At 48.1% G+C, this 17,914-nt stretch overlaps 1 protein-coding gene across 1 annotated transcript in view; it reads left to right on the plus strand.

Annotated features, from left to right (window-relative positions):
• The window catches only part of LOC119937589 (protoheme IX farnesyltransferase, mitochondrial), a 127,388-nt gene that overhangs the window by 6,541 nt on the left and 102,933 nt on the right, over positions 1-17,914 (plus strand). The window contains exons 4-8 of the mRNA XM_038757141.1: positions 2,178-2,232; positions 2,512-2,658; positions 2,758-2,894; positions 4,354-4,663; positions 14,526-14,650. Coding sequence (XP_038613069.1) covers positions 2,178-2,232; positions 2,512-2,658; positions 2,758-2,894; positions 4,354-4,663; positions 14,526-14,650 — 774 coding nt within the window. The remainder of the gene's footprint in view (positions 1-2,177; positions 2,233-2,511; positions 2,659-2,757; positions 2,895-4,353; positions 4,664-14,525; positions 14,651-17,914) is intronic.

Here is a 17,914-nt window from a genome sequence, read left to right on the forward strand (position 1 = left end):
TTAGGTGCTTACTATGTGCCAAGCCCTGCTGTAGACCCAAGGTCTTCAGGTTGTCCGTAATAATACTGATAATAATGGGATTTGTTAGGCGCTTACTATGTGCCAAGCCCTGCAGTAGACCCGAGGTCATCAGGTTGTCCGTGATAATACTGATGATAATGGGATTTGTTAGGCGCTTACTATGTGCCGAGCCCTGCACTAGACCCAAGGTCATCAGGTTGTCCATAATAGTAATAAAAATAATCATGGTGTTTGTTAGGCGCTTAGTATGTGCCAAGCACTGTGCTCAGCGCTGAAGTGGGTCCGAGGTCACCAGGTTTTCCGTAATAATACTGATAATAATGGGATTTGTTAGGCGCTTACTGTGTGCCACGCTCTGTGCCAAGCACTGTAGTAGACCCAAGGTCATCAGGTTGTCCATAATAATAATATTCATAATAATGGGATTTGTTAGGTGCTTACTATGTGCCACGCTCTGTGCCAAGCACTGTAGTAGACCCAAGGTCATCAGGTTGTCCATAATAATAATACTCATAATAATGGTATTTGTTAGGCGCTTACTATGTGCCAAGCGCTGAAGTAGACCCAAGGTGATCAGGTTGTCCATAATGGTAATAATAATGCTGATAATAATGGTATTTGTTAGGTGCTTACTATGTGCCAAGCTCTTTGCCAAGCGCTGAAGTAGACCCAAGGTCATCAGGTTGTCCATAATAATAATACTCATAATAATGGTATTTGGTAGGCGCTTACTATGTGCCAAGCGCTGCACTAGACCCAAGGTCATCAGGTTGTCCGTAATAGTAATAAAAATAATAATGGTATTTGTTAGGCGCTTACTATGTGCCAAGCTCCGTGCCAAGCGCCAAAGTAGACCCAAGGTCATCAGGTTGTCCATAATAATAATACTCATAATAATGGTATTTATTAGGCATTTACTATGTGCCAAGCTCTGTGCTAAGCGCCGGAGTAGATCCAAGGTGATCCGATTGTCCCCCGAGGGGCTCCCAGGCTTCACTCCCATTTTACAGAGGAGGGAACTGAGGCCCAGAGAAGGGAGTGGAAGAATTCGGACATAAGTGCTGCGGGGTGTGGAGAGAATCACACACAGCCGGGAGTTTGGATAATGCAGAGGGGAGGCCAGGGCAAACGGGCAGATAATAATAATAATAATAATAATAATAATAATAATAATAATAATAATAATAGTAAAATAATGACGGCATTTGTTAAGCGCTTACTATGGCGCTGGGCGGATGAGGTCTTAGGGGAGGCATCTTGGGATTGGGGTGATTTTGGGAGAGTTTGGAAGCCGGGGAGAAGAATTCCAGGCCAGAGAGGGAATGGGCCGGGCAAGATGGGGGTTCGGCAACTGTACCGGCTTTAGGGGAGCGAAGTGGGCCGATTGGGGTGTAGGAGACTTTGGAGAGGAATGATAGGAGGGATTTGGGGCAGTAACCGGAGGGGCTTTTTCTAGGGTAGGGCACGAAGTGAGCGTGTTTGAAAGCCTTGGGGAAGGAGCCTTTGGGAAGCGACGGTCAGGGAGGGGGGCGATTGTTTCGATAAGGTGTCCGGAGGGAGGGAATAGCATCCGAGAGGCTCATCCCGTCTTCATTCATTCATTCATTCAATCGTATTTATTGAGCGCTTACTGTGTGCAGAGCACTGGACTAAGCGCTTGGGAAGTACAAGTTGTCATACTGCTGGGGATGATAGGCGAATCCAAGGGGGGCAGGAGGAGAACGGGACCGGAGAAGAACGGGGGAGAGGGTAACGATTTCGATTTCCTGGAAGAAATGCCGGCATCGTCCCTGGGGCGAGAAGTGGGGGACGTCGGGCCACGGGTCTCTCAGGAAAGGAGTTAAAAATCCGCATCCTGACGGATGCGGGCTGGAGAAATTTCTGGTTTATTTTTTTCTGTGCTATCTTTTTCATAAGTGTTTCTTAAGTCTTCTCTGTGCCCCAGGCACTGTACTAAACGGTGGGGTCGGTACAAGCTAGGAACACAGTCCGTGTCCCGCCTGGGCCTCGCGACCTCACTCCCCATTTCACAGGAGCAGCTCCTGAGGCACGGAGAAGTTAGGGGGCTTAAAACCCCGCAACGGGGAAGTGGCGGAGCCGGGATTAGAACCCAGGTCCTTCCACTAGGCCACACTGCTTCGCTACTATTGTTGCAGGGTAAGGAGAAGAGGGCACAGTTGAAGCGGGCGAGGTGGAATTTTGGACGGGCCGGTGTGTGTGTGTATATGTATATATGTTTGTACATATTTATTACTCTATTTTACTTGTACATATCTATTCTATTTATTTTATTTTGTTAGTATGTTTGGTTTTGTTCTCTGTCTCCCCCTTTTAGACTGTGAGCCCGCTGTTGGGTAGGGACCGTCTCTATATGTTGCCAACTTGTACTTCCCAAGCGCTTAGTACAGTGCTCTGCCCACAGTAAGCGCTCAATAAATACGATTGATTGATTGAGGGGCGACTTTGGCCCGGCGTCCGGATTTCCGCCAGCTCCCGCGCGAGAGGGGAGGAAAAGGTTGACGGCGGGTCGGTGGAGCGAGGGAATCACGTTGGTTGGAGACGGGGTGGATCTGCGGATCGAGCGATGGTTCGACAAGGAGACCGAACGGGCCGAGGCGGCTTTGGGGGATTCCCACCGTATCCCAGTCTCGCCTGTCCGGCCTGGAACGCCCTCCCTCCTCAAATCCGCCAGACAATCACTCTCCCCCCTCTTCCCTCTTCCTCTCTCCTCCACAGGGTGGGTAGGACTGCGCTCCCGGCCCCCCGAAAGAAGAGCCGTGGGGCAGACGCCACCGCTCCGGTTCGTGCATCTTCTTAGGAACGTTAATAAGCAGAGGATCACATTTCAGCACTTCAGCTTCCTCAAACGCGTGGTAAGTCGAGGCCTTCTCGACTCCGCCGGGCACATCTGTTTTCCCCGTGGGGTGGAATCATATAAAGATCCCAATTTATAAGCGGCTAGAGTCCGGAGAAGCCTCTCAAACTCGCATTTGGCCTCCGCTGCGGCGATTCGTCCCGAAACGGTAACCTCCCGCGTCGGGTCGCCTCAGCCGAAAGCGGAGGAGTTCCGTTTCTCTTTGAAAGCCGGCTTCGGCTTTCCAACCCGGATGGCCGGATGGAGCGCGGGAGGCGTGTAGGCAAATATTTCAGCGGCCCATCCGGAAATGATCATCTTTAGTCGCATTTGCAAGAAAAGTGCCACTCCCGGACTTTAGCGCTGGGAAGAGGGCGGTCCGTTTCCTTTCCCACTGGAGGAACGTAACCTAAGAAGAGGAATTGGTGAGGTGGAGTCTGGCCAGAAAGTGTCATATTGTTATGGACGGGAAATGTGTCTGCAAGCGCTTAGTGCAGTGCCCTGCGCGTAGTAAGCGCTCTATAAATACGATCGATCGATCGATCGTATATTCAGCATTTCCCGTTGGCCTCCCTTTTCTCCTTGGGTGATAGGACGTTTCCCTTTCCTTTGGACGTGTGATTTCTTAGATATTGGAAAAGTTGTCCGCATCCAGGGGTCCCGTTTTGTGTGATGCTGGAAAGAGGGCTCCGGGTTGGAGAGCGGGTGTTCGTTCATTCAGTCGGTCGTATTTATTGAGCGCTTAATGTGTGCAGAGCACTGTACTAAGCGCTTGGGAGGTGCAGTTCGGCAACAGAGAGAGGCGATCCCTGCCCACGACGGGCTCACAGTTGAGAAGGGGGGAGACAGACTTTGAAACAGGTCAACTGGCATCAATAGCATCAGTATAAATAAATAGAATTATAGATATGTACACATCTATATGTACACATATGTTGCCAACTTGTACTTCCCAAGCGCTTAGTACAGTGCTCTGCACCCAGTAAGCACTCAATAAATACGATTGATTGATCAAAGCAAGTAAACAGGCATTGCTATAAATAAATAGAATTTTAGATAGGTACATATGCATGATACATAGGTACATATACATATGTATATGTGCATGTACATATCAGCACTTAGAACGGTGCTTTGCACATAATAAGCGCTTAATAAATGCCATTATTATTATTATTATTATCATTGACACGTGCTGAGGGTAGGGGGTAGAATAAAGGGAGGATGTCGGGGCGACGGGGTGAGGTGGCTGAGGAAAAGGGGGGCTCAGTCATCAGCAAATTCAGTCATTCATTCAATCGTATTTACTGAGCGCTTACTGTGTGCAGAGCACTGTACTGAGCGCTTGGGAAGTACAAATCGAATGTCAGTCCTTAAAGCCCAAGGCTTTAAATCGCCTTCGCGTCGATCTTTTTCGGACTCGAGAGGAGCCCGGGAGTTTCTCGGCGTGTAACTTCTCCCCGCCTTTCCCCATCCAGTACGTGACCCAGATGAATAAAGACCTCAGCCAACGAGCAAAACCCAAGCCGGAACCGGCGACCGCCCCTTTCCTGGAGAAGACCCCTCCGGGACGATCCAAAACGGTCCTCCACGAGCTCGGGCCGGTTTCGCCGCTCTACCCGCCCGTGTCCGAAACGCCGGCCGCAGAGGAAGCGAGAGGATTAAAGGCGGATGCGTCGGCGGAAACGGGGCAGACCGCCGAGGAGGAGAAGCAGTGGAAGGAGATGAGGCTCCGGCCGGATGACTTACCGGGAATCCTAGCCCGCTTGTCCAAAATCAAACTCACAGGTATTTGTGGAAATCTTTTCGGGGAGCGGAATAGCTACTCTGTGCCCGCCTTTGTTTCCGAGGAAGCCGGGGGCGACGCTGGCCTCGGATGCGAGCGAAAGGGAAGGGTTTTACCGAAGCGGTCTCTCCTCTCTCGGCCGTGCTCCCCGGCTTCTGCCTGCGTCTTGCCCTGGCTGGGATCGGAGCCGAATTGGGCGTTTCAGGGGGCGTTAAACGGGGCGCTACTAAGGAACGGCTCAGACTCCTGGCGGGACCGAGGCCTTGGGTGGAAAGAGCTTGGGTGGAGCGGGGGATGCCACAAAATAAGAATAATAATAATAATGGCATTTATTAAGCGCTTACTATGTGCAGAGCACTGTTCTAAGCACTGGGGAGGTTACAAGGTGATCAGGTTGTCCCACATGGGACGAGTCTCCCCCTCGTCCCCCTCTCCATCCCCCCCATCTTACCTCCTTCCCTTCCCCACAGCACCTGTATATATGTATATATGTTTGTACATATTTATTACTCTATTTATTTATTTACTTATTTTACTTGTACATATCTATCCTATTTATTTTATTTTGTTAGTATGTTTGGTTTTGTTCTCTGTCTCCCCCTTTTAGACTGTGAGCCCACTGTTGGGTAGGGACTGTCTCTATATGTTGCCAATTTGTACTTCCCAAGCGCTTAATACAGTGCTCTGCACATAGTAAGCGCTCAATAAATACGATTGATGATGATGATGATCCCCATTTTCCAGATGAGGGAACTGAGGCACAGAGAAGTTAAGTGACTTGCCCAGAATCACACAGCTGACAATTGGCGGAGCCGGGATTTAGGGCAAGAGGCGGGAGAAAACCGTCCCAGAGGAGCTTCGGAAAGGGAGGGCAGAGAGGCAGCGTGCCCAGGTGGACAGGCAGCAGGCCCGAGGTCTTGGGTTCTAATCACGGCTCCGCCACTTGTCCGCTCTGTGACCTTGGGCCAGTCACCTAAATTCTCCGTCTCTTTGGCCCTCTTCTTCCCCCTGGGGTGAAGACATAATCTACTCTCTCGAGGGCGTGCCACTTAGGGCATTCAATCGTCCTTTCGTGCAGTCCGATTTATAATAATAATAATAGTAGTAGTAATAATGACAGCATTTATTAAGCGCTTACTATGTGCAGAGCACCGTTCGAATCGCTGGGGGGTACGAGGCAATCAGGTTGTCCCCCGGGGGCTTCACAGGCTTCATCCCCATTTTCCAGATGAGGGAACCGAGGCCCGGAGAAGGGAAGTGACTTGCCCAGAGTCACACAGCCGGGATTCGAACCCGTGACCTCCAACTCCAAAGCCCGGCCTCTTTCCACTGAGCGACTGTGAGCAAGACACTGTACTAAGCGCTTGGGTGGGGACAGCGTAACAAAAAGCAGGCACCTTTCACCTTCCGTTTAGTGCGTCAAGGAAATTAACTTGAATCTTTCTCAGGATTTAACCCGGTGCTTACCACATAGTAAACGCTTAATTTATAACGTAATGATGGACTGTTTTCTTGGAGCGAGTGGAATTCTTCATCGCAAATCCCGGAACCCAGTGTCAGTTGATTCCCTTCTCTCTCTCTAAGATTGGGAAAGTGCTTCTTTGTGTGGGGGGGTGTTTTTGTGACAGAGAGACAAGCACACACGTCTAAATGTCTATGTGTATGTGAATGGATATGTGATATAATTGTGATCCATATGTAATATAATGTGAATAATATATATAACCTCCAGACTGTGAGCCCGTTGTCGGGTAGGGACCGTCTCTGTACGTTGCCGACTTGGACTTCCCAAGCGCTTAGTACAGCGCAGTAAGCGCTCGATAAATATGACTTAAGGAATGAGTGGAAGAAGGATTATCCTGAGGGGACAGAGATGTGCCGGCTACATCGTTACAGAGGACCCCGAAAAGCCTAGGCCCAACCCTTCCTAACGGATTCCTTCCTCGACTCCCTGAATATCTTGGGGAAAAATCGCCTCCGTCTTCGATTTGGCCTTTGTCCGCCCAGCTGGTGATAAACAGAAAAGGTTTGAAATGAGAAGTGAGTTGGGTGAACGCGATTCAAAATGGGAAATAAAATTTACCTGTTTCCTTCTGCTAGCCTCCTCTCTGCCTCTCTCCTGGATGTGTGAACAGCCGGGTTTTAGCTATTAACCTTGAAAAGTTCCAGTCTCCCTGAAGCAACTTTCAGGTTAATCGGCACGGGTTTATTCAGCTTTGACCTTTATTTAAAGAGAGAACCGAAAGCATGATGGAGAAATAGGGAAGCGGGGATATCGGGGATGACGATTAAGGTGTTCTTCGTTTTATTCGTTTTCCTCTTTTATAATTTCATAATTCAGGACTTTTCCCGTTCCGGCAGTGAATTCCCACTTGACGTTGCATAGATTACCTCAGAGAAATGAAAGCTGCTTGTGTTTAACCGGATAAAAGGGTTTTCCTTTCCCTTTTTAGGATTCCAACTCTAAATGCGAACCAAATGCATGCGAGGGGGTTGCCAAGGTAACGCCCAAAAGATGCCTTTTGAACGGGGGATGCTTTAAAGGCGCTGACCCGTATTCCATTTTTCACTTCTGGTAATGGTGTCGGTCTGCAAATCCGAAGTTGCCAGTTTTTACGCGTCCTTTAGGGTCTCAATGTGGCTCGATAGCCTCTGCTATAAGGCGCTGCGTGTGGGGAAGCGTTAGCCGAAAGAGTAATGCCAGAAGCGTAGGGCGTTAGGGAAGAACCACTCTAGGTATCTCAGAGTCCTCGCCGGCTTGTTATTTAAAAGTTGAATTAAATGCAATTTTCAAACTGTTTATGGGCACGGTCCGTTACCCACTATAGTCTCGGGCATATTAGGGGATACGGTGGAATCTCTCGCCGTTAGACTTTTCTTCTCCACTCCTCGGATGATTAAATAGAGTTAGTCCCCCCGCGCTTTGGTACACGGGATGCTGAGCCTCAGGCCGCGGCCGGGGGTGAGAAAAGAGAAATCAGCCTGAATTTAGAAAGGTTCACAGAACTTCTCCCGGAAAAGTCAACCCGCTGGAGTTGAAGATAGGTATTTCAGCATCTACGCTCTTGAGCTCTCATTTAAAGGGAAAAGCGTGGCGGGGGTCCCTGATGTCGATTTCTTAATGCTGAGAGGCGGGAGACAGGCATTAATAGGAGCAAATAAGTAATCGATGGTCTGCAAATTAAAGATACGTACGGAAGTGCTGTGGGGTTGGGAGTGGGGTGGATGGCGGATGTTTGTCCAGAGGTCACGCATCCAAATGTGAGGTCGAGCCAGAAGGGAGAACGACCCAGGTTAAAGTCGGAGAAGTCCTCTTGGATACGACGTGACCTTAATAATGCTTTGAAGGTGGTCTGTATATGGAGGAGGAGGGAATTCCAGGCTAGGGGAAGGATGCGGGAAAGGGGTCGGCAGTGAGATAGATGGGATCGGGATATAGGGAGTAAGCTGGCTTTAGAGGAGCGGAGTGTGCGGAGTAGGAGATCAGTGAGGTGAGGGAGAAGGGGCGAGCCGATTGAGTGTTTTAAAGCCAACGGCAAGGAGTTTCTGTTGGACGCGGAGGTGGATGGACAGCCGCTGGAGAGTGGAGATGGCCAAAATCTCAGTTTTCGTCAGTAGTTTCCGTTTTCGCCTCCTTTCGTAACTGTTTCCGAGAGATTTTGCAGCTTTGAGTCTCCCCTTTTCTCATTTCACACCCATTCTCCGGCTTAGGGGACTGAGGAGCGGTAGAGGTGAAGTCACTTACAGTTACCTCATCTGTAAAACGGGGATTGAGACCGTGAGCCCCACGCGGGATAGGGACTGTGTCCAACTCAATTTGCTTGTATCCTCCCCAGCATTTAGTACGATACCTGGTACATAGAAGTGCTTAACAAATACCATTATTGTTATTATTATGAAGAATTCCTATTTTACAGATGAGGGAACTGAGGTGAAGTGACTTACCCAGGGTCACACAGCCGACAAGTGGCAGAGCCAACGTTCCTCTGTCACCGAGGCCCTTACTCTTTCCCTGCTTCTCTTCGAGCATCCTAGAGAAAGTGCATTAAGGAGTCAGGGAGCCCAGGACGCACGCAATTCCCGAAACGTCGGCATTTTGGATCCGTCTCTCCCCTATAGATCTCCTCCTGGGACCATATAGAGCTCATCAAAGGATCTGCAAGTCCGTCAGCCCTCTTCGGGGAAAAACGAGCGGAGGGAACGGTGGTTAAAAGACCCACCGCAAGCCAGGGACCAAACTAAAGCTTCAGATGTTGGCAGCGGGATTTCAAACAGACCTTCGGATCGGGATGAACTACTGCAGAATTGATCTGTCTCTTTGGGCTTCTGTTATCCCTTATGCGAAACGAGGAGAATCACTGCCTTCCCGTTTCGCCGTATTGGGAAGATTAGGGCAATTTTCAAAGTCTACAGAACCCTTTGAGCTCTTGGGGCGGAATATTGAATATTTAATATATACGGCAAATACAAATGTTTGAGTCTGAGCCTCCCCTATGGTGACGGCGTCCTTTAGGCCGAATGGGAGCTCAGCAATCCGGGACGCGGGCACTGATGATTCCCTGTCCTTCCTCTCTTAAGCCTCGTCCCAGAGGCTTTAGATGGCTCTCAGACCTTCGGGCCGGCCTGATTCATCTCGCTTAGCTTCAAATAGACCGAATTTAGTTTCTTCCAAAGAGAGTGCGGGGGTGACCCCCGCAGAAATCCGTCTTGTATTTTTGCAGGGAATCCCCCAGCTGCTACGGCCGTCGCCCCAATCTGAATCCTTCTGAGTAAAAGGACACTGGCTCTCTCCGCAAGGACACCTAGCATCATCGCGGAGACGTTTAGCCCGTCCACTCCCCGCCCCGAGCGGAAAGGAGGGATCGGCTCCTTAGCCGGAAAGAACTTCCCGTTTTCCCACCGGGCCGTCGGGCTCTGGAAAAGGTCTCGGCCAGTCGACGGGTTTCGCGAAGCTGCTGATTTTGACCCGGACTGTCTGTTCTCCCACAGCGGAGTCTCTGCAGTTACGAGCCCCCCGGCCCCTCTCCCCCGCCCCCGGCCAAAATAAATTGAAATCAGCCCGCTGCGTTCGGAGGAGTCAAATGAATAGACTTCCCCTAGTGAGTGTTCACTTCTCCAGGAAAGAAAATCAGATAATAGCAAGATGATGACCAAAAACTAACAATGAAAAAGCCAACTATGCAGGGGAACTCTCCCAGGCTGCTCACTTTGGTAATCCTGCAGTTTAATTCTTGCATTAAATGACACAAACATTTGTTTCAAGTTACCATTTCTGATCCCAGGAATGCTTTTGGAAAGTCCTCTTCTTTAATGTCAAAATAAAAACACAGCCTGCACTAAAACCCGGTTAAGACTACTCAAAACAAATCTAAATTTACAAAGTAAACACATCGGCCATCCAGAGAGCATCGGTGATGTGCAGTTTAGCATTGCAGTAAAAGAATGCGTGGGGTTTGAGGAAAGAAGACTTTTCCTCTTAGCCAGCTATCGTTCGTTGTTTTTTTCCCCTCCTTTGGAAGAGGACATTTGTTACAATACGTTTTTGAAATCCAAGTCAGTGTTAAACCACGTTTTTAATTTTCTTCCTGGGGTTACTCGTTTTCCCAGACCGTAAGCTCCTTGGGGGTTGGGAATGTGTCTAGCAACTCTGTTTTATTTTCCCATGTGCTCAGTATAGTGCTCTGCACACAGAAAGTGCTTAATAAACACCAATGATTGATTGATTGATTGAAGTAAGGCCAAGCCACTGGGTGTCACAAGCAGCGTGGGCTTGGGAGTCCGAGGTTGTGGGTTCTAATCCCGGCTATGCCGGGTGACCTTGGGCAAGTCACTTCTCTGGGCCTCAGTTCCCTCGTCTGGAAAATGGTGATGAAGACCGTGAGCCCCGTGTGGGACACCCTGATGACCCCGCATCTACCCCAGTGCTTAGAGCAGTGCTTGACATATAGTGAGCGCTTAACAGATACCATCATTATTATTAGGAATACCTAAAACGGAAGAAATGATAATTATTTCAGTATTCAGGGTCTTGGTTTTAAACCATTTTAAGGCGACTTTTCTTTGAGAATAGGATTCCGACGACGCAGTGAAAGATCAGTGAGGCTTTTTAATTTTTTTCTTCTGTTTCTAGTCACTAGAAAACTGATCCGTCTCCTCAGACTGCCCTCACCCAGGCATGGAGAAGAATTGGAGGAGGGGAGGGCAGGGGAGAGAGGAAACGGAGAGCGAAAGCGAAATAGAAAAGAAAGATCAGACAAGACGGGGAGCAGTAGTGCAGTACTGGTGTAGGGAGACTAGGAGATCCAGGCATAATTAGATCTAAAATAAGACAGAGAGGCAGGAAAAGTGCTCTGCACACAGTAAGCGCTCAATAAATACGATTGATTGATTGATTGATTGGAGAATTGCTCTAGGATCTCAACCTTTTAAGCACTTGACGTTCACCCTCCTCTTCGTACATATCCGTAATTTGTTTGTAGTAATGTCTGCCTCCGTGCGGTAAACCCTTCGTGAGCAGGGAACGCGTCTCTCACCGCTGTCGTACTCGTCCAAGCATCCGACAGTACTGCCCGCACGTAAGCGCTCAATAAATTCCACTGGTTGATTGAATGATTGGTCGATTACACGACAGTGCTCGATACACCCAAGAAGTGGGTCGTATCTCCCGCCTGGACCGTTTTTCCCAATTTCCGGGATCTCCCCCTGCGCCCCAGTCCCAGCGAAAGGGAGCTGATTTTTCACCATCATTCGGGCCACTTGTTTTCTCTGTGGGAACCAGAGAGGATCCGGAGCGGTAATTCTTTGGAATATTGGACGAAACAGAGGCGACTAGGAGTTTGTACATATTTATTACTCTATTTTACTTGTACATATCTATTCTATTTATTTTATTTTGTTAATATGTTTTGTTCTCTGTCTCCTCCTTCTAGACTGTGAGCCCACTGTTGGGTAGGGACCATCTCTATATGATGCCAACTTGGACTTCCCAAGCGCTTAGTACAGTGCTGTGCACACAGTAAGCGCTCAATAAATACGATTGATAGATTGATAGATTGATTATTTATTTATTTTACTTGTACATATCTATTCTATTTATTTTATTTTGTTAATATGTTTTGGTTTGTTGTCTGTCTCCCCCTTCTAGACTGTGAGCCCGCTGTTGGGTAGGGACTGTCTCTATATGTTGCCAACTTGGACTTCCCAAGCGCTTAGTACAGTGCTCTGCCCACAGTAAGCACTCAATAAATACGATTGAATGAATGAGTGAATGAATCTCTTTATTTTACTTGTACATATATATTATTCTATTTATTTTATTTTGTTAATATGTTTTGTTTTGTTCTCTGTCTCCCCCTTCTAGACTGTGAGCCCACTGTTGGGTAGGGACCGTCTCTATATGTTGCCAACTTGGACTTCCCAAGCTCTTAGTATGGTGCTCTGCACACAGTAAGCGCTCAATAAATACCATTGAATGAATGAACGAATGAATGCTGTGTGACCCTAGACAAGTCACTTCACTGGGCCTCAGTTCCCTCATCTCTAAAACGGGGATGAGACTGAGCCCCACGTGGGGCAGGGGCTGTGTCCAACTCACGCTTAGCACAGAGCGAGCGCTTTAAAATACCGTAATCATTATTCGTAATAAGCTGGAACTCCTTCCCGCTAGAATCGATAACTTCCGTTGATGCCGAGAACCGGTTCGTTGGGAATTTTCTCCTGGAGCATGGAACTCATAGCCTGACGCAAATCTCTGCCGAATGTGGATGTAATAATACCCTTTCTCCCTCTCCCTCATCGGGCAGGGATTGGGTCAGATCTGACTGCCTCGTCGCTAGCCCAGGGTTGGTTTTTGGTTCTTTTATTTCATGGTATTTTTCATTCATCCATTCAGTTGTATTTATTGAGCACTTACAGTGTGCAGAGCACTGTGCTGAGCGCTTGGAACGTCCAATTCGGCACCAACTAACAGTAACAGTAATAATGGTATCTGTTAAGCACTTACTATGTGCCAAACGCTGTTCTAAGTGCTGGGATAGATTCAAGGTAATAATAATAATAATAATGACGGTATTTGTTAAGCGCTTACTACGTGCCAAGCACTGTTCTGTGCCTCAGTTTCCTCCTCTGCAAAGTGGAGATTGACTGGAAACCCAGGTGAGACGTGAATTGTGTCTAACCTGATTAGCTTGTATCTCCCCCAGCACTTATCACAGTGCCTGGCACTTTGAAAGCACTTAATAAATACCATTAAAAAAGAAGAATCGTGTCCCACCGCTACGTTGAGTGGGAGTCTGAAAATTTGTTTTGAAATAACTGAAGGGAATTAATCCCGAGAAATCAACAGAAAGTTTAATGACCCCCGTGGGGGTCGCCGCGTCGGGGTGAATTTCGTAGATCACTGTTACACGGACTCTGCTAATTGTCCCGTCTTTTTTCCCTCGGCGAATGACTTAGTGTTTGGTGGAAATGAATGCCAAGGGCCACCTTCGATACGGTTTAATTACATTTGGTGGAGAAATGTAATTCACGATCCCCTTGCCAATTTCCCCGCGTAGAAATGCCGATACTGCCGCCGCCTTTTTGTATTTTACTAGTGAAGTTAATAAACAATTGAAAAAGCTCACTTTTTAGCATCTCCTTGGGCTGTTGAATAATGCCCGTTGTCAGTGGGTCCTGGATGCTAACGTATACCTTTCACTTCCAAGAAAAATTGTTTGTTTGATTTTTCCAGCCATTTCCTGAGCATTTTTCATTCCGACAGGCCAGCAGCCGTGATGTTATACTGTCCAAGCGCGGAGGCAGAATTACATTTTTTCCTAGCCTACAAACATTACCTGGTTATTAATCTAGTTATTTGCGGTCGACTGAGGAATCTTACTCTGTTCACCTCTCCGCGTCCCTGAAAATTGCATTATTTGTCGGGTGGAGAAAGCACTGGGAGATTTTCCGTGATTTCAAAACCGCAACAATTCGTTCCTCGTTTTTCCCCCTCTTTTGATATAGTCATTAAGTTCACTTTGCATGGTTCAGAGCCCTTAGCGATATGGTCAATAATGGTGCCAACTGATTTATTTGGGGGGATAGGAGCATTTTTTTATTCTTTGGAGGTGGAAAAAGCCACGCTTCCTTTCAGTTTCTGCATCAGCTGGGCTGTTGTTCATTCATTCAGTCGTATTTATTGAGTGCTTACCGCGTGCAGAGCACCGTACTTAAGCGCTTGGAAATTGTCAGCTGTGTGACTTTGGGCAAGTCATTTCTCTGTGCCTCAGTGCCTCATCTGTAAAATGGGGATTAAGACTGTGAGCCCCCCCGTGGGACAACCCGATCACCTTGTAACCTCCCCAGCACTTAGAACAGTGCTTTGCACATAGTAAGCGCTTAATAAATGCTGTCATTATTATTTTAGGCCAACGGACTGATTTTCATCAGGCCCGTTAACAGATTTCCTGTAGCGATCGCTTCCTGGGGCTTTTTCTACTTGGCATCTCCTGTCCCGCTCTGGGGTAGATGGGGAGGGCAGTGCTACCCTCAGGGGGGCAATTGGACTCCTGTAGCTTCGTCTCCTGACTGTCTCTCTGGAATCAGACGACACCTGACCCCGGCTGGTGGGAGAAACCGAGTCAAAGCGTCCTAAAGCAAGGCGCAGTTCGATCTGCGCGATCCTTAAGTATTTCATTTTTAAAGTGGGATGCAAATCCATCCCCAAACGATCCGCGGTGTGCCGACGGGACACGCGGCCTTCCCTCCCCGGGCTCCAGAGGTGAGGATGATGGAAAGAGTCCGCACCGGGATTCTCGCGCTCGGTTTTTCGCGTTCTGCAAGCGCGTGTTGACGGGGGGTTTCTCCGCTCTCCTTCCGTTGCAGCGCTGGTTGTGAGCACGGCCTCGGCTGGATTCGCCCTGGCTCCGGTCCCCTTTGACCTGACGTGTTTTGTCCTCGCCTCCGTGGGAACGGGCCTCGCGTCTTGCGCCGCCAACTCCGTGAACCAGGTCAGTTGGTTTCCCCCTCCTGATTGTGTCGGCTCGTCTGCTTGAGAAATCCCCCTCCCCACCATTCCCTACCTCCCCCTGACATCCCGGCCTTCCTCCTTCGCATTCCCTCTTTGCCCTTTTTTTTTTTCCTCCCTTCCCCCTCCACAACAGCTCCTTTCAGACCCAGAAATACCTGACAGGATCAAGGCATCTTTCTGATGGAGTGGAGAACGGGGGTGACAAGAGAACGCCACTTCTCCGTGCCCTGAAATCTAAATCAGCTAGCGGGGCATTCCCTGAGCGTCTTTCCATGGGCTCCTTGGGATCTGTCCCTGTCATTTGGGGTGACGGCAACCCCCCTACACTTCTTCGAATCGCCTCCAAGGGTTCACACACTCTCTTTTGTCCTCCGATCGAGGGCTTACAAATGTTTAGAGGCCGCATTTTGAACCAGTACATAGAAAGCAACTCACTAAGTTTGTGGTGGCAAATATATCTCGACCTACAGAAGCGACGAGGGAATTTTTGTTTCACCTTTAGTACCGTCCTAACCACATCTGAAGTAGGAAGGGCCTATGCTGACTCCCGCGATCTTAACCGCACCAAGCTTCAGTAGCTTGAGGCGGAATCCGGATTTTCCAGTGGCACAGGTCGAATCCCATCCTTGGGAAACCATTATAATGTGTTTCCGAGACGGAGGAGGAGGGAAGCGTAGCGGTGATGATGGAGGGGGATGCTGCGCAGAGGGGAACGGAGCAAAAAGTTGTCTGTTCAGGCGAGGTGAGGATTACTAGCGGGGAATTGGCCGAATTCAGGGATCCGGCCCGCAAGATGGACAGCGTCCGATCTGAGGAACTGGAATGTAGGAAACAAGTTGGTGAGACAATTGCGGAAGACGGAATTATTGTCGGCGGAAAACACGGCCGGGTTTTCCCTGTGGAGACTCTGCCCTTGGACGGGGCTTTGAAGCAGCTCTGAGGCCATCGTTAGGAAATACTGAAGAATAAAGAAAATCTGCTTTGTTTTTGAAAACAAAAAAACAAACAAATTTTCATGGTGGGACCAAACGTGGGGAAGGAATTTTTGCTGAGTACGCTGTAGCAGTTTGGTGAGTTATTAATGGCGTTTTGAAGCGCTTACCACGTGCCAGGCACTGTACTAAGAGCTGGGATAGATAATCAGGTTGGACACGATCCCTGTCCCACATTCATTCATTCAATCGTATTTATTGAGCGCTTACTGTGTGCAGAGCCCTGTACTAAGCACTTGGGAAGTACAAGATGGGGCTCGCAGTCTTAATCCCCATTTTACAGATGAGGTCACTGAGGTACAGGGAAATGAAACGACTCGCCCGAGGTCCTACAGCAGACAAGTGGCGGAGTCAGGATTAGAACCCAGGTCCTTTTGACTCGCAAGCCTGAGCTCTAGCCGCTAGGCCCGGCAGCTGGAGAAAGCCATTTTGGCGTGGTCCTGCTCATAGACCAGGCGTCCCTTTCAATCAATCAATCAATCAATCGTATTTATTGAGCGCTTACTGTGTGCAGAGCACTGTACTAACGTTGAGGGTGATGATGGCTAGATTACCTTTGATGGCCCTTGAGTTCATTTTACTGCTAGGGAAGCAGCGTGGCTCAGTGGAAAGAGCCCGGGCTTTGGAGTCAGAGGTCATGGGTTCAAATCCCGGCTCCACCAATTAGCTGTGTGACTTTGGGCAAGTCACTTCACTTCTCTGGGCCTCAGTTCCCTCCCTCATCTGTAAAATGGGGATTAAGACTGTGAGCCCCCCCGTGGCACAACCTGATCACCTTGTATCCTCCCCGGCGCTTAGAACAGTGCTTTGCACATAGTAAGCGCTTAACAAATGCCATCATTATTATTATTATTATTTGATTTTTGCACGTCAGGCCGGTTGATTCTCCCATTTAGTTTTTCCTTCGAGGTGTTTTCAGGTGGAATTTCTAAGTCTGTCAGTAGTAGCCCTCCGTCCTCACACGGGGACTCAGGGTGAATCTCTTTCCATCTTCTGCCACCTTTCTAAGCCCCTAAAAGTTGGGGAAAATGAAAGTTAAAGACTCTACAAACCCTTGGAGTAATAATGGTAATAATAATGATGGTGATGATGGCATTTGTTAAGCACTTACTATGTGCCAAGCACTGTTCTAAGCGCAGGGTAATCAGGTTGTCCCACATGGGGCTCAAGTCTTAATCCCCAGTTTACAGATGAGGTAATAGTAATGATGTTATTTGTTTTATTATTTATTTATTTTATTTTATTTATGGCATTCATTAAGCGCTTACCATGTGCAAAGCACTGCTCTAAGCGCAGGGGTACGTCCAGGGTAATCAGTTTGTCCCGCATGGAGCTCAGAGTCTTAATCCCCAGTTTACCGATGAGGTAATAGTAATGATGGTATTTGTTTTATTATTTATTTTATTTTATTTATGGCATTTATTAAGCGCTTACCATGTGCAAAGCACTGCTCTAAGCGCAGGGGTACATCCAGGGTAATCAGGTTGTCCCACATGGGGCTCAAGAGTCTTAATCCCCAATTTACAGGTGAGGTAATAGTAATGATGGTATTTGTTTAATTATTTATTTATTTTATTTATGGCATTCATTAAGCGCTTACTATGTGCCAAGCACTGTTCTAAGCGCTGGGGGAGATACAAGGTCATCAGGTTGTCCCACGTGGGGTTTACAGTCTTAATCCCCAGTGTACAGATGAGGTAATAATAATGATGGTGTTCGTTAAGCCCCATGTGGGGCAGGGACTGCGTCCAACCTGATGAGCTTCTATCTTACCCAGCGCTTAGTACAGTGCCTGTCACACTTAAGAAATACCGTTAGAAAAAGAAAAATAGTTTCCAGTTGCCAACAGTGGCTCCATTTGCATTTCGCAAGGCCGCCCTGCCGTATCTCCGGTGGCTTTTTCTTCTTTTTTCCAGTATTTCTAGGTTAGGGGACACCCGTAATTTTCACGAAAAGCGGAATAAAATGTACTAGAAGAGTCAGCATATTTAAAAAAAAAAATTTTTTAATGTATTTTATTTTTTTTATGTATTTTAAGCCAACGGACTGATTTTCATTAGGCGCGTTAACAAAAGTCCTTTAGGTTCCAGCCAGGGACAGGGACGTACTCTAATCCGCCCAGCTGCTGCACCAACCACTGAGGGATTTATGATTACAATTTCCAATTTGGCTTTTGTTTAGACGAAGAGGAGGCTCTCGATGCAACTTACCGCTGTAATGAAAACCCCGTTTACGGCCTTTCCGTTTAAATG

This window comes from Tachyglossus aculeatus, chromosome 15, assembly GCF_015852505.1.
Source record: "Tachyglossus aculeatus isolate mTacAcu1 chromosome 15, mTacAcu1.pri, whole genome shotgun sequence".
Classification (NCBI taxonomy): Eukaryota; Metazoa; Chordata; class Mammalia; order Monotremata; family Tachyglossidae; genus Tachyglossus; species Tachyglossus aculeatus.